Below are 14957 nucleotides of genomic sequence, written 5' to 3'. Positions count from 1 at the left end.
CGCACCGAAATCTATATCCCCATTTAGGTCCACATCGCTGAAAACACAACCCAAAACAGCACCATGCAAACGTCTTGGCAAGTAATGGAAGTGACGGGGGTAGTGCGCATGCTAGGAGTGTGCAAATGTCAATGTAAAATGTTAGAGGTATGCTGAACAACATTAAACAGCCAAACGACTCACAGTGGAAAGTTTACTTATAATTGGGAGGTCTCCCTCAACAGTGCCAGATCAATAAAAAAATCCACGAATGTTCTGCAGGAGTAGTTGCGCACAGCCTGGGTAATGATGAAAACAATATTATCACGGCAAAAACCCCTTCGGACTAGCCAATGAGAAACGTGACGATCAATATATTGGCACCAGGTATCCATGGACCATAACCTTAATTGCTCTATCATTGACACAGAGTCCCAATTAAGACCCACTTTGATACAAAACGTCTCTAACCAAAATGTTCAGACACAATCGTTGCTACTGATCTTAGAATATTTGTTGTATGTTCAAGTGCTTTTTCTGCATTCTCTCTTGTGTAGACATCGTTCGGTATTTGATATCGGGCATGCACATCCGGGTATCTCGGATGAATATTGTCACATTTCAATTTCATGAGTGCTAAGGCATCAGCTTCAACATCTATTTCGGATGCATAATATGATAATGAAGATGCTAGGGAAATATTTACGTGACTGCGAGAGCGAGGCAAATAGCCCAGTGTTGCATACAAACCACCTTTCAGAGCCTTCTCGGCTGCCTGCTGACATTTAAATGACACCCATTCATAGCTGTTTCCATCTGTGTCCGCCAAGTCCTTACGTGCTGCATTTAGATCTACCCTTGCCTGCCGGAACCACCGCTTACCTTCTGCAAGGTCTGGTCGCCTCGTGAATTTGGAGGAATTAGGTTCATAGTGTAAACTTTCTGCATTGCTTTCATTTCTGTTTTGACTATCCATCCTCGCTTCACTGTCCCATCTTTCATAGAATGAAGAATATCCCAGGCCCTGATATCGAGGTCTAAATGAAGATGACGTCCTGCTTGGTCCACCAGTTGTTTTACTTCCACTGGCCTTTTTCTTTCCCGGACGGCCCTGTTCCAGCCTATCCAATTCATTCTTGATATGCTTAAACACCTCATAAGCGAGTTCTTCATTACCGAAGTTCTTGTCTGGATGCCACTGGAGATAAAGCCGTTTAAGAGCCTTTCTCCGTTCGTCTTCTGTCAAAGAAGTGTCAAACCAAATATGTTCAAGAAGATCAGACACTTCATCAAGTATGTTATCCAGGGATTTTTGATCCCTATCTGGAAATGATGGTGATTCTTCGTACGACATGAGAAATTTGTTTGTCAAAATCCTACGTATTTTGTAAAGGTCCAATGTTGAAACAACAATGAATTCATCTTTTCCTATGTCAACTTCATAAATTCGTTTCACATTGTAAGTAAAATCATCTTCGCATGCCCCAGTAAGTATTTTCACCTCTTTGATGATCTTTGCGTACACAAACGTAGATACAGTGCTATCATTATCTAATCTGTAACCGACATATTCATCTTTCCGGAAGTAATAATTTGGATGTTGCTTGAGAAGATGAATTTTATCCTGAGGTATTTCCGATCCGAGTTGAGGCACGAGTGAATCAGAAATTTCAAATAATGTTTCACAACCTTCCATCTCAAGATATGAATTAATCCTCTCCATTGACCTAAGTCTCAAGAGTTCGAAAATTTCTAGTTGTACTGAGTCAGCCATTCCTTTTAGTATTAATTTACATACTTCTCTTGCAAAATGGCGTGCTATTGTCGTGGTATCGTCTTGTGATGAATGTTGCATGTATAAAGAGTATCTTTGACGATCTTCCTGCAAGTAAATGGGTGAGGCTCGATAACACACAATTTCTCGAGATGCGATCTTGACGACATTAACTCTTACACAACGTACACAATGGATCTTAATAGTCTTCAGTCGTGTAAGACAAGTTTTCAATTCATTGGTGATGGCCATTTTTGAATGCCTTGCAATGAGTCTGAGGATGGCCTCAGCAAAATATTCTGATGACATTAGGCTTGTGAAATCTTCTACATTAGTGCAGTATTGAGACTCTTCACATGGCTGTGTCGGCTGCAGCTCTTCCTCTACCATGCTGCTGAGGAACTTTGGCCTGAGATGTTCTGGAAGCCTTTCAATCAGGCTTTGAGGGTGTGAATGTAGAGAGTATGATGATAAGTCTACCAGAAATTGACATGTAAATCCTTGTGGTTTTCCAATCCTATCGTACAAATCATTGAATACCAATTGGGTGGATTGATGTAGTTGTTTTGACTCATTTAACAAGTATATACTTTTCAGAGGAGGCAAGCAACAGGGAAGTGTTGCTGAATGTGTTGTGTCCAGTGTTTCTTTATTCTGTAGGCAATTGAAAAGGCCCCCGATGGCATTTCTTGCTATATTTAGACATTCTTCATCAAGCTCATGTGACCCATAAAGTTTGTACATCTCTTCCAAGACGATTGCAAACTGTGTAGATGTTGCTGTTTCTTGTGCCCCAAGCAGTCTAAAAAGTCCCACGTATTTCCCTAGTTTCACTGGCATGCAGTGTAAAAACGGTTCTAAAGTGCATTTATTTTGCTGAAGAAACACTTGACTTGCCCTGACCATCAAGCATCCATCTTCAACGATTACACATGAGACATCATGTAAGGCTGCATGAATTTGAGTACAAACACGACATATTTTGTCTGAACATTTTTCAGAGCAAGTTAACTCTTCTGTTCCATACTGTAAACACTCCTGTATCATGAATTCATAAATCTCTATCATAACTTTAGTCAGAAGCCCAGCTGATGCCGCATTATATTGGTCCAATCTTTCCTTAAGCCTTTTTTTATTTCTGGCAGAAACAGCTTCTGCGACATTTCCACAGTGTTGCAAGACGCTATCGAGAGAAGGCACTTCCTGTATGCCTAAACTGCATCTTAAATATTTGCAGTTAGTGTTGTAATTCATATGATATGGATCAGCCCACTTTGGTAGCAGTGGTGATGCTGTCCACACTAGTTTATCTTTCTCAAGTGCAACAGATTCTCGGAAACTGGTGAACGTCTCATCTTTCATAAATGTTTTAGAGCAAATAGCCAGTTGTTCCTCACTTGGCTTCTGCGCAGGTACAAACTTTACTCTAGATATTTTGTCAAGAAATGATATGCTCTGATGAAGATGGGTATATTCTAACAGATAGCAAACCAACATATTGGCCTTCCTGATCTTGTTGTTTAAGTTATCATTACAATGGTTTTTAATCTCATCGGCAAATTTGAGATACAACTCTTCATCGACCTTCAGCCTCAGACCACATGATCTGAGAAATGAATGCCAATCTTCATTATCATAAGGGGCCATTGGGAATGTTCGTTTCGGAAGCATTTCCCTGAATATCTCATTATACTGATCAAAACATTGATTTGCACAACGTAGGGGATTAGATCCATCAACGTTTGGTATAAATGCCAAAGTTTTTAAGTGAGCAATGAGCCTTGAATCATTGTAATCACAGGAATCTCTTAAAAATGTTAGATGCTGAAGACGAGCTTCGTTACTGAATTTCCAAAAATGCCGAAAGATGTATTCAGTGTATACTTCTAAAGGAGTTATACTCTCTACACCAATTTGCTCATACAGAATCTTCAAACTAGTCTGTTCCTTCAGGAATACACAATTACATGGGCCAATCCACAACTCTCTTTCTGTATCGGGAATGCCTCTGTGTAGGACATGACACTTCTGCCATTGGTTGATGCTGACAGGTGATCCAAATATTGTGAAGAACAGTGGAAGACTTGTCAATTTCCTGAGAATGTCTTTGTCTGAACATATTGCATATATGCATTCTTGAATATATTGAAGAAGTGGTATGCAATCTGATTCCTCCAGAGACACGTTCCACTGACCAGTTTTGAAGTGATGGTAGAGAACTGATATGATGTCCTGCTGGGATGTTATATGAGCGACATGTTGCTTGAGTAATTCTTGTGCTTGTATTTTTGATAGCAACTGCACTGTTGTGTTTTTCATGACTTTAATTTGACTTTGGTTATCATAGTCACAAGCTATTACATCATAATCAACCTCAGGGCAGTTAAGCTTACACAACACAGTTTCCACATCTCTGAAATTGTTTTGAGATGTATCTCCTCCAAACTGCCGACTGTGTAGTATTGTCCTTGACAGTGAGGGGGGCAGTAGTTTTGATCCTTTCGCTGGGATGATTGGCCACGGCTGAAGGGATACTACTGGATCATTCTTGCGATAGCAGAGAGAATGTAAGAAACACCACAACATCCTCATCCATTCTTCAGATGGATGCTCACAACAACTTGGATTCCACTGCACATAGTGTCCACACCCTTTCCAATATGTTGGCATAACAAGATCCATTTTCGCCGATAGATCTTCTTCATTGAAGCTTTTTAGTGCTTCCTCCTTATGAATTTCTGAACTGAGGATATGAACTATTTCGTCAGCAACAAAACGGTATGGTAACTGTGGCAAAAGTGTTGAAAATTTGGAAACATAAATGGGCTCGTTGGCATCGTAAGTCCTTAAAATGTAATCAGCACTCAAGCAAAGAGGGATCCCATGAAGATACATTTCTCTTGCTTTAAGGCAAAACTTCAAGATAACTTTAACACGTTTAGCATTGCCAAAGCTTGTTTCACTGATGTTGCATGGTACTGGGCCAATAGTACACTGCGGTGAAGACCAATTCTTAAGGAACTTCATAACATTTTCTGGTGTCATTTTCTTTATATTCTCTACACCAGCTTCAAGGAAATTTTCAGCTATTTCACAAGTCAATACTGTAAGAGGAAATCCTGTCTCTAGGAGAATGCTTTCCAATGAATCAGTTGTGTCATAAACCCTTTTTGAAGGACTCATGTTGAAGTATACGTCAACAAATGCAAACCACGTGACTGTTTCATCATTCTTAATATCACATAATCCTTCAGTTTTAGGGGGATGGGATGGCATGATCACAGGGAACAATTCTTCCTCTGTGGTAGACAGCAATTTATAGATTTGGTCGGCGAGATTTCTCCATTCAGTGTGCACGTTTTCAATCATTGGGAAATTAGCCAAATATACATTTGTTGTTTTCTGAGAATTTCCCTTCCAGTAAAAAGAATCTTTCATCTTTTTAAGACCAACAAGCACACATGGTGCAATAATGTGTAACTGTATGCATTCATTCCATTTACTCCTACTGCCATATCTCCACAAATTTCTTCTGTCTGATGAAAGTGCAAAATGTCCATTTACATTAAATGGAAGCCCTGTTTGTACAGGTAGTGGCAGAAAGCAAAATGCTACAGACTCAAAGGCTGGCACAAAACCTGCAATTGTGTCACTTTGAATTGACATTGCTGTTCCACCCCTCGGTAAAATGAACTTCACCATGTCTTCCATTTCACATTCAGTATGTTCATCTTTGGCGAAAGGAGAGAAACCCACTTGCCGTGTAATCAACCATCGTTGTTCACTTCTATCTGAAACTTTTACAGTCATGAAGTAACTAACATTAGTTGGTGGTATTTTCCATATTTTCGATGGGTCTTTTTTTGTGATATTTGCTTGATATATAATGTCTTCAGAAAACTGCCTCCGTTGTACACTATCTTCCGTTGACATTTCTGCTGTTGCTGTAATTGCATTTTTTACTTTCCCATCTTTGTCTATTTCAGAAATTTTGATAGTTTGTATATGATTCAAAAAGAGCAGAATATGATGGACGTCTTCTCTAAAACGACAAATCAGCTTTTGCATTTCTTCCTCATTGTACACCTTTTCTGATATTTCGGATCCTATTTTACGTAGAGGAAATCGGAACAATGTTGATCCTCTCAATTTCAACATGTCAGATAGATATGATGACACAATGTCTGGAAAGTCTTTTCGTAACTTTGCAACCTTAATCCTTCTTCCTGGCTTTTGCCTTGTTGCATCGGGGACATATCGTACATGGGGATCAAAAACGAGAAGGTCAGTGTCATTAGTAATGAAGGAAGGACAATCAGTCAAACGATACACAGCATTGAAACCAATTCCATATTGACCAGTAGCCTCAGAATTATCTCTTTTGCCACCAATACCAAGGCGTTGTATCCCTTTAATGTCATCCTCTGTGAAAGGCTTGTCATTATAAACACATAGTGCAGGACCTTGGAGTTCTTTCCAACTATCACTGAAAACTCTGTTGGTGTTGTGGTAGCGTCTGTCATATATAAAATGGAGTTCTGTAGCTTTGGCATCATCAGCATTTTGCACCAGCTCTTTAAAGATTTCAGTGCCAGAAGGATAGTCTCTTATAATGCCTTTGATCCTATCTGTTAACTTTTCTTCTTGGCCAAAGTCTTCTCCAATGCAGAATCCCTCAGAAGATGAATAGCTGTCAAGCTTTCTTGACCTGACAACTTTAACGCCAAGCTTTCTCGCAAGGGGCCAGTTTATCAATTTGTGAGTAAAAGAGTAGTCTTCCTCACCATCATCAGAGGTTATCCAGTCAACATCTTTGTATGCCAGATGAATTGGATGACGGAGAATCATTCTTTCATCTGGTATGAAAATATCTCTGACAGTGTCCTCTGAAATATAATTGCAGTTTTCGATTTGGTTCAACCAATGGCAAACCATTCGCAGCTCTTTATATGTTAATGGCCAACCACTTTTAGTTCTTGCCATCTTCATGAGAGCGTTAATAAAATCTTCTAATTCAAAACTTTCTCTCACTTCACAAGCTTTCAGGAGGATGTTAAACTGCTTCAAATAATCTGGCATTCTGTATAAATAAGGTGCATCATTGGTATGCCAGTTATATGATATTTGTTGAGGATGTACAAAGGTACAATCCACAAACAAAAATGGTTTTGGGAACTTCTTTAGTTGCTGTAGTTCTGACTCTGATTCTGTTGGGTATGTAGTGTCAATGTTTTTGGTAGAATAAACCAAATGACTACTTGGTTGCACACCAAAGATTCGACGTTGCATGTATCCATATACAGTGTTACACACAGACTCTAATTCGGCGCAGCATTGTAGCGTATTTTTGCAATCAATGATATAAGAAAGATGTCTAAGAACAACTTCTATGGGTGGTTGTTTGTTTAAACCAAGTAAATTTTCTACATCTGATGGAATTTTTCCACATCCAAAACCTTCAGGATTTTCATCATTTAAGACTGGTTTTGTTGTGAAAACAAGATGTTCATTTTGTCTGCAATGTACGTCATTGGGTGAAAGAATGTCATATGAAGACGTATGCCATGGAAGATCAAAATCTTTCGGTTTTTTTAGCACAGGTAAAAACTGTGTCATACACAGTTTCATCCTGACGCCTGCTGGACACACTTTCCAATGTACATTCAGGTATTCTATCAAGTACTTAACACGCCAAAGTGCTTTGGATTTATTTCTTGTATACATTGGTTGTATTGACTCTGTTCGTTCAATAACATCTGACCAAAGCAAAGAATCTCTTGCCATTCCAAGTTCTCTAAGTTTTTCAAGGCGATCATCAAGACTGTATTCTCCATGAGGGAACTTCTCATCCCTTTCATCAAATAGATTTGCAAGAAGTAGAGAGCGTGGGTGCACAAGATCTGAGGGCTTAGAGAGCTTGCAACCATTTGGCGATGTTGGTATGCACTGACTATTCTGAAGCAATTGTTTTAGGTATTCCCTACTTTTCCATTTATCCCGAGTAAGGACATCAAGAATAAACTTGTCTCGGACCTCTCTCTCAAACTTTATAAGATTAGGGAAAAAGTACTGTTGGTAGAACTGTTTTTCAGAGACAATCAAGTGTTGAACTTCTGAACGCAGCTCTAAGACTTCAAAAGTCAAAAAAATTCTATCTGCTATGTCAGCAGTTCTCTGATGTTCATGTGGCACTTTGGCAAGTTGAATGTTGACAATTTGTCGAGCACTAATCGCCAGATCTTCATTTTCTGCCTTCATGACAGGGTCAATGATTTTTACTGACAACAGAGACAAACACTTATCTCCGTCTATGTACGGTTCTTGCAGAAATACCTTAGGTAATGTCTGTGTTCCAATGCCTCTGACTACACTATCGTAAAATCCCCTTACAATATCAATATAAAGTTCTCTTTTGAGTGTTGCAACAGGCCAGAGAGAGTAAACTACCCCTTTGTCTTGAAGTATCTCATTTTTCAGTAATGTTTCTAGTAAATGGACATATGCTCTGCTTATGACACCATGCATAAGAACTTCATTCCATCTGACTTCTATAGGTTTTTCAAGATCAGAATCTACATGTTGTCGAATACTTCGTCTATGTGAATCCACAGCGAAACAACCATTAACATGGACAGGCATGTTGTTCTGGATGTTTAATGGAAGGAAACAGAAGAGTTCTCCCTTTGTTTCAGCTACTGTATATTTGAGAGTCCCATTAGCCTGTAACTTCACCGCTACACCTCCACAGGGCAAAAGGCCACATCTTTTCCCCTCTTCTGTCAAGGCTAATGTTTTGGCTTCACCATCTGAAATGCATGAAGAAATGACCCACATTTGCTCATCATACTCATGTTTTCCTTCATTTTGCTTGTTTTTATTGCAGGTAGTCTTCACTGTGTATGATACTAGTGCTGGTGGTCGTAACGATGGAGATATGTCATCTTCAATGGCAGATGACATCTTCATATATGCTGTTCCATGTTTCAAACGTTGTCTACATTCATCAAATGAGTTGAAACCAGTTGAACTAGGGGTTACCTTGCTGTCAATCCCCTCCTCAATAGTGAATGTGAGCAGCAGGTCTACATCCCTAACATTCTGGCTTTCAGGTCTCAATTGAAACACTTCTACTCGTTTCACATGTTGGGTAAAGAGAAGCAATGAGAGTGACTGTTTTTCCAAAGCATTCACAAGTTTCTCCATTTGCTCCTGATCATATACCTTCAATGATATTTCACTTGTCTTGGCAGCATCTGGTGTTCGCAATGGAAATCTGAACAGTGTTGAATCAAAAGAGGTGTGTTTGTTGAGGTCACACCCAAATATACCATTGTAGACATGGAATTGGTCTTTGTACATTCGAAGGACCCTGGGATTCTTTTCTAAGTTCAGCTTAATGCCAGGTTGAGACTTGCATTTGATAAGATTTGGTATGTGAGTCGTGTGGGGATCAAACATAATGAAGAAGTTCCGTGTGATTAAACTAGGTACATCAGTCAAATTGTATACAGAGTTGAATCCTAACCCAAAGCGCCCAACCTTGTTAGTATCTTCCTTTTTTGTACCTCCTGCCAATTTGTTAATGTTTTGAAGATCTTCATCTGTAAAGACAGCATCGTTATATGCCCACAAGGCAGGCCCCTGACACGCCTCCATTTCTTTGGAAAATAATGTAGTTCTATGATCAATATTTGCTCGCCAATCGATCAAAAACTTCACCTCTTCAGCTCCTGCATCATCAGCATTCTGAATAAGTTCTTTAAAAATGCTACCGTCGACATAATCACTTAGGATGTTTTTCAAACGTGTTGTCAGAGGTTCATATGGACCTGTAGATTCATATTCGAATCCCAAGGGATCAGGCTGAGCAAGTCTTTGACTTAAGGGAGGAATACCTAATAGATGTGCTGTCTTATTAGAGATCCTGTCATGTACCATATATAAAGGTTCATAACCATCTTCGTTTTCATGTTCAAAACTGACCTCTTCCATTAGACTGCTATTATCACAGTATGTGCATTCTCTACAAATTGCAAAATGCAAACCAATGCTATCACCTTTAATTGGGATATACATTTTCTTCTGAAGGTATTCATCAATTTGTTTATCTCCTCTTGTAATCCAATCCAAAATACTGACACATAATTGAAGATCTCGTTGAACATCAGGGTCACTTTTTCTATCGAGAGCTTTATCCTTGATAATGCTTAACACAGAAACCATGTCATTATCACTAAACTCATTTCGGACACCACAGTCTTCAAGAAATCTTGTGATCTCCTGGACACATGCAGGAATTTCAAAGAGATGAGGTTTCATATTAAATGTAAAATTTAACCTGAATGCCATTCTTTGCGGACTACTGAATCCATCTCCATTCCATATCCATGGACATCGCATTTTTTTCAAATTGGCCACAACATTACTTTCACAAAGGGAAGACAACAATTCTTTGTCACGTAGCTCTTGTAACCGTGAGTATATTTTACAAACAGCATCTTCAACTACCTTGTTGAAACCCTTTGGTTTACACTTCCTTAAAGCAAGCCATTCATCAATTACAACATGCAATTGTTTAACAAGGATTTCAATAGATGGTGTGCAATCCCATTTCAAATGCTTTTTCATATCATCACAAATCATATCATCGGAAATTGATCCTATAATTGGCATGACTCCACCGACACAAGATGCATGGTCCATGGTATATATATCAGAAGGTGTGTAAAGGCTTGGGACATCTTGGAACCATGGTAGCATTGCTGGATAGTCTTTTGTTCTCTGCTGCAATCTGGGGACCCACTTTATAGCCTTCAAGTGTTCATAGAGAGGCTTGCCATCGATTTCATTTACGAGAACATCTGGACTGTGATCTAAACACTGCAGGAGAGCCTTTGCTCTCTCAATATTGGGAGTCCCTGTATTATTCTCATCGTGACATTTAAGAGCAGATGATAAAAGATCAAGAGCTGTCAAATCAGAGTTATGCTTAAGCCCCAGGTCTCGAAGAACCACTAAAATTTCAGGACGACAGTATGGCTGAATGGGAAAGACATTTTGTCCGTCAAGTAAAATCTTGAGAATGCTGTCTTCAGGATCAAATAGTTCATTAGGTTTAAATCTTGTGAGATCATTGGTCTTTACAAATGGGATTAGCCGTAGGCTGTGAGGCAGCATTGCATCTTCACTTTTTAGGCGGAACAAATTTTGGAAAATCCAAACCATGATTTCATCTATCTCTTCAGACTGGTAGAAACCATTTTGAATGTCAGGTAGTATATATTTGGAGATGACCTCTATTAATTTCAAAGGCTTGATTCCAAGTAAGCTTGTGATTTTTTGAGAATCGGGATCATCTGTTGTAACCATGTATGTCTTCAAAGGTATATTTTTGGGTAGCTCATCAGAAACAGATGGGGCTAATGGATTTACCAGTGTCGAATATAAAGGAGTGTAGGAGTCAGATCTTCTTCCACTCCTAGAAAGTACGTCAAAGATAGGCAACTGTGATATGAATTTCCCTCCTTCAGAAGGCAGTTCTGAGGGCGATAATCTAGCTAAAAGACGTCGAAGGCTGACTTTCTCTATACACGATGCTGCCTCTAGATTTCTATACTTTGTAAGACCACATTTAATCAGGACTTCTAAAACACCATTAGGAGTCATCGAGTTTATGTACTTCTTCAACTGAGAATGCCTCAAATATTTAGCAGGATGCGATATAACAATCACCCCCATTCTTCTAAGGCAGGAACAGACACTGTCAATTTCATCTGAGATATCTGTTGTTGTAAATATGGAAGGAATTGCTGCATTCAGCTTCAGAAGTTGAACCTTCTCATTAGTTTCCTGAATAGGGATGATTGGTAAACCTTTAAACTGATTTATGTCACCAGTAAAACTTTCCTGCAGCCACGTCCACAGTGTTTCAAGCCAAATTCTTTGTGGTTGACCTTTTCTGCCAGGTGTCCACTCGACAACATTTTTAGCAGTGATAAACCACTCCTTTGGCAGTGTTTCACGTAAGTATTTCACCACATCATCATCTCTCAGGAATCTTACTTGAGTTACATCGGCTGCAGCAACCTTCTCAAGTTTATCCTTTGCAGCAAAGAGGAGATCAGAATGCACAAAATGGAAGGAATTCCTTGTGCTTGGAAATAGAGTATATGGAATTTCGTTTGTAGGCAGTAGAACTGGTGTTCTGGTGTGGTCTGATGAAAATGTTGTGTACAATCCATCTGACAAACGAAGAAGTGGTACATTTCGAAGATCTTGAAAGTTGTCATCATCAAGGCAAAACTGGAGAAGGGAGGTTTTCTCATCAATTGTACATTCACTTACGTCATATTTTCGCACACATTGACGAAGAATGGCGGGAGAGATTTTTTGTGGACATCTTACATCAAATAGAATTAAATCTTTGACATTGTCAGGTAATGAAACAACTGGCTGGCTACAGACATTAACGAGGTAGTTGATCACAGTTTCTGATACTTTGGCCACATGAGCTGGCTGTCTTTCAAGAGTATCCAATAGCATTTCCTTCAGAGAAATCCATTGTCCACCATTGGCTTTTGTATGGAAAACTCTTTCTTTGAATATAATGTCGATAAATGCTTGAAGGAAATCTCTCCAGTGGCTTCTTATATTATTATGTATTGGCCAAGCTGCATATACATCAGAGGGTGGTATTGAATGTCTCAAAGAATGCTTAATAAGCATTGCATATGCCTTCGGCATTAACGTTTGTACTAGAAGCTGGTTCCATTCAGCTGTCATATCATGCTGTTGATCAGTAGCCGGCCACTTTATACTTCTCCGGTTGTCGCTTAATCCAAAATAGCCATGGATGTGAACTGGAAATCCAGTTTTGCTTTCTTCACATGGAGGCAAGGGTAGGAAACAAAATACTCTGCCATCTACTACATGCATGCCTTCACCCTGGCATTGCATGGCTAAACCAATCCATGGCAACAGTTGCAACTGTTCTGCTAACTGTCTCATTCTTTCAGTAGCATCTCCAAACACTGCATTAAGAACCAACCATTTTTGAGTAGTAGTTCCTTCTTCATTTGTTATAGTCACCGTGTGATGGTTGAAATGGGGAGTGGGCAGCTCAGTTTGTTTTAGATCTTTGATGAACCTCGACATACCAGCTTTGTCACTTGTGTCGTTTCTGACTTCAAAGATAAGTTTTTCTTGTCCTCCTTGTTCTACTTCAAATAGACTTACAGAAGTAACATGTTTCAGAAATAAAAGGATACTGTCAGCATCCTCCTTAAAAGATTGGAAAAGCTCTCTCACTCTTTCTTGGGTAAATATTGTGGAAGACAGGGAAGGTGATGGAGCTCTACGAAAGGGGAACCGAAATAGTGTTCCATTAAACTTTCCCTTGCAAAAATGTGCATCACCTATGCCAAGAATGTGTTTGAATGGTGAACACTGATCAGAGCAATTCTTTAAGCTTTTGTCATTCAATGAGAATGCTTTACCTGGCACTCCACCTCCAAAATGTTCTGTAAATGGGTCAAAGAATGCAATTTGGTTTGAGCTCATCAGCGACGGCATATCTGTTGAGAGAACAAAGCAAACAAGCAGAACTAAAACATCACTCTCCGTAAATGTGTTTGTGTAGCTGTGGGGCCATACTTGACTTCTCATAAGAAAAAGAATTTTCACTGATCTGCACCACGACTTCAACAAGATGAAAAATTTGCATTAATCACCAAAGCGTTGCCTCAATTCACTCTTCCAAACTATTGTGGTCGATGACAATATAAATCTGTGAATATCTGTCAAGGAATGTCAATATTCAGCCTTATCTTTTATTATTATTATTATTATTATTATTATTATTATTATTATTATTATTATATCATTTTATGATCAAAGAGTTCTGTACTCCAGATCAAATTTTAAACAGGAATATAAGACTTTCAAGCTTTGCATCTTCCTTATCGAATTAGAAAGGTGTCTTTATGGAGGACTCTACTCACATCTTGCACCTTACTTTAAACTTAAAGTTCGGCTTCGGAATATTTTCATGATATCACAAAAATAACCAAATAACCATGACAACTGGACAGCTTAACTTACAGTGATGACTTACCAGTTAAATGATATACAGACACAAATCCGAGACCAAATCTTCCAACTTTTAGCGGATCCTTTTCTTTGACACTTTGCTGTACATTCTGGATACCCTTCCAGTCATCTTCAGTGAACACTTCATTGTTGTAGCAATATAATGATGCTCCTTGAAAGTCTGCCAGGCTTGGTGTAAGTAATGTTTCTATTCCATGTTGTCTGGTATCTAACAGAAATTTAACCTCTGTCGCTCCAGCATCATCAGCATTCTGAACTAATTCCTGTCATTATATGATAAAAAGTGTTGTATAAGATTTATAAACGTGGTGGTATCTTTTTATTAAATATTGTATGTACGTCAACTGCAAAATTCCATGCCTGATCTAAAAGGTAGGGTTCTATCTTATTGTAAAACTTAATAAGAGCATTTTAAGTAGCTACCTATCAAATTGAATGCCATCGGACCAGCAGTATAAGCGACAAGCCATCGTTGATGACACAGTCCCCACTTGTTTATTGGTACTTTGATTACAAGTCCTCAGAGAGGATAGAGTACTCTTCATTAATTAGGTCTGTGATAAAAATACTTCGACACATATGGCGCTCAATGGCCATGAATGAGTTCCATGGTGATGAAAACTTAAAATCAATGTAGGCCACCATCCTAAAGGTCATTAAATGAGTCAACTAGGAATTAATCGACAGGATGTTGCAAAACATTTTTGCCTACTATCCTAACACTAACAGATTATCACAGGTACCATATTTCATAAAGTTTGATGCAGTATTTACAACACTATGAGATCAACATCTGTATCAAGTTTCATCAAATTTGACGCAGTATTTGTGGATATATCACTCTAATTAGGAAAGTTCATTACATATGCAATTACAAATTAATTAAAATGACACTGATAAATGTCTTTTTCAATGTTAAAGCAATGTGAGCTTAACATCTGTACAAAGCTTCATGAAATTTGATGCAATATTTCTTGACATATCAGCCTAATTACGAAACTTCAATAATTGAGATGATACTAATACATGACGTGAAACAAATTGACGAGCATATATATGAAATAGGTCAATGTCCTTGTACCAACTTTGAATGATA

At 38.7% G+C, this 14957-nt stretch overlaps 1 protein-coding gene across 1 annotated transcript; it reads right to left on the bottom strand.

Moving 5' to 3' along the window:
* Positions 1-316: 316 nt before the first annotated feature.
* LOC139116161 (sacsin-like) lies at positions 317-14125 on the bottom strand. Its single transcript, XM_070678708.1, has 2 exons — positions 13866-14125; positions 317-13326 (listed from the first exon to the last, which is right to left on the bottom strand). Exon 2 carries the CDS (start codon positions 13322-13324, stop codon positions 446-448), a length of 12879 nt encoding a protein of 4292 aa, XP_070534809.1. The 5' UTR covers positions 13325-13326; positions 13866-14125; the 3' UTR covers positions 317-445.
* Between the last annotated feature and the right edge of the window lie 832 nt (positions 14126-14957).

Source organism: Ptychodera flava, chromosome 17 (genome assembly GCF_041260155.1).
Source record: "Ptychodera flava strain L36383 chromosome 17, AS_Pfla_20210202, whole genome shotgun sequence".
Taxonomy (NCBI): Eukaryota; Metazoa; Hemichordata; class Enteropneusta; family Ptychoderidae; genus Ptychodera; species Ptychodera flava.
The sequence above is the reverse complement of the archived record's forward strand: the minus strand, read 5'-3'. Positions and strand labels throughout refer to the sequence as shown.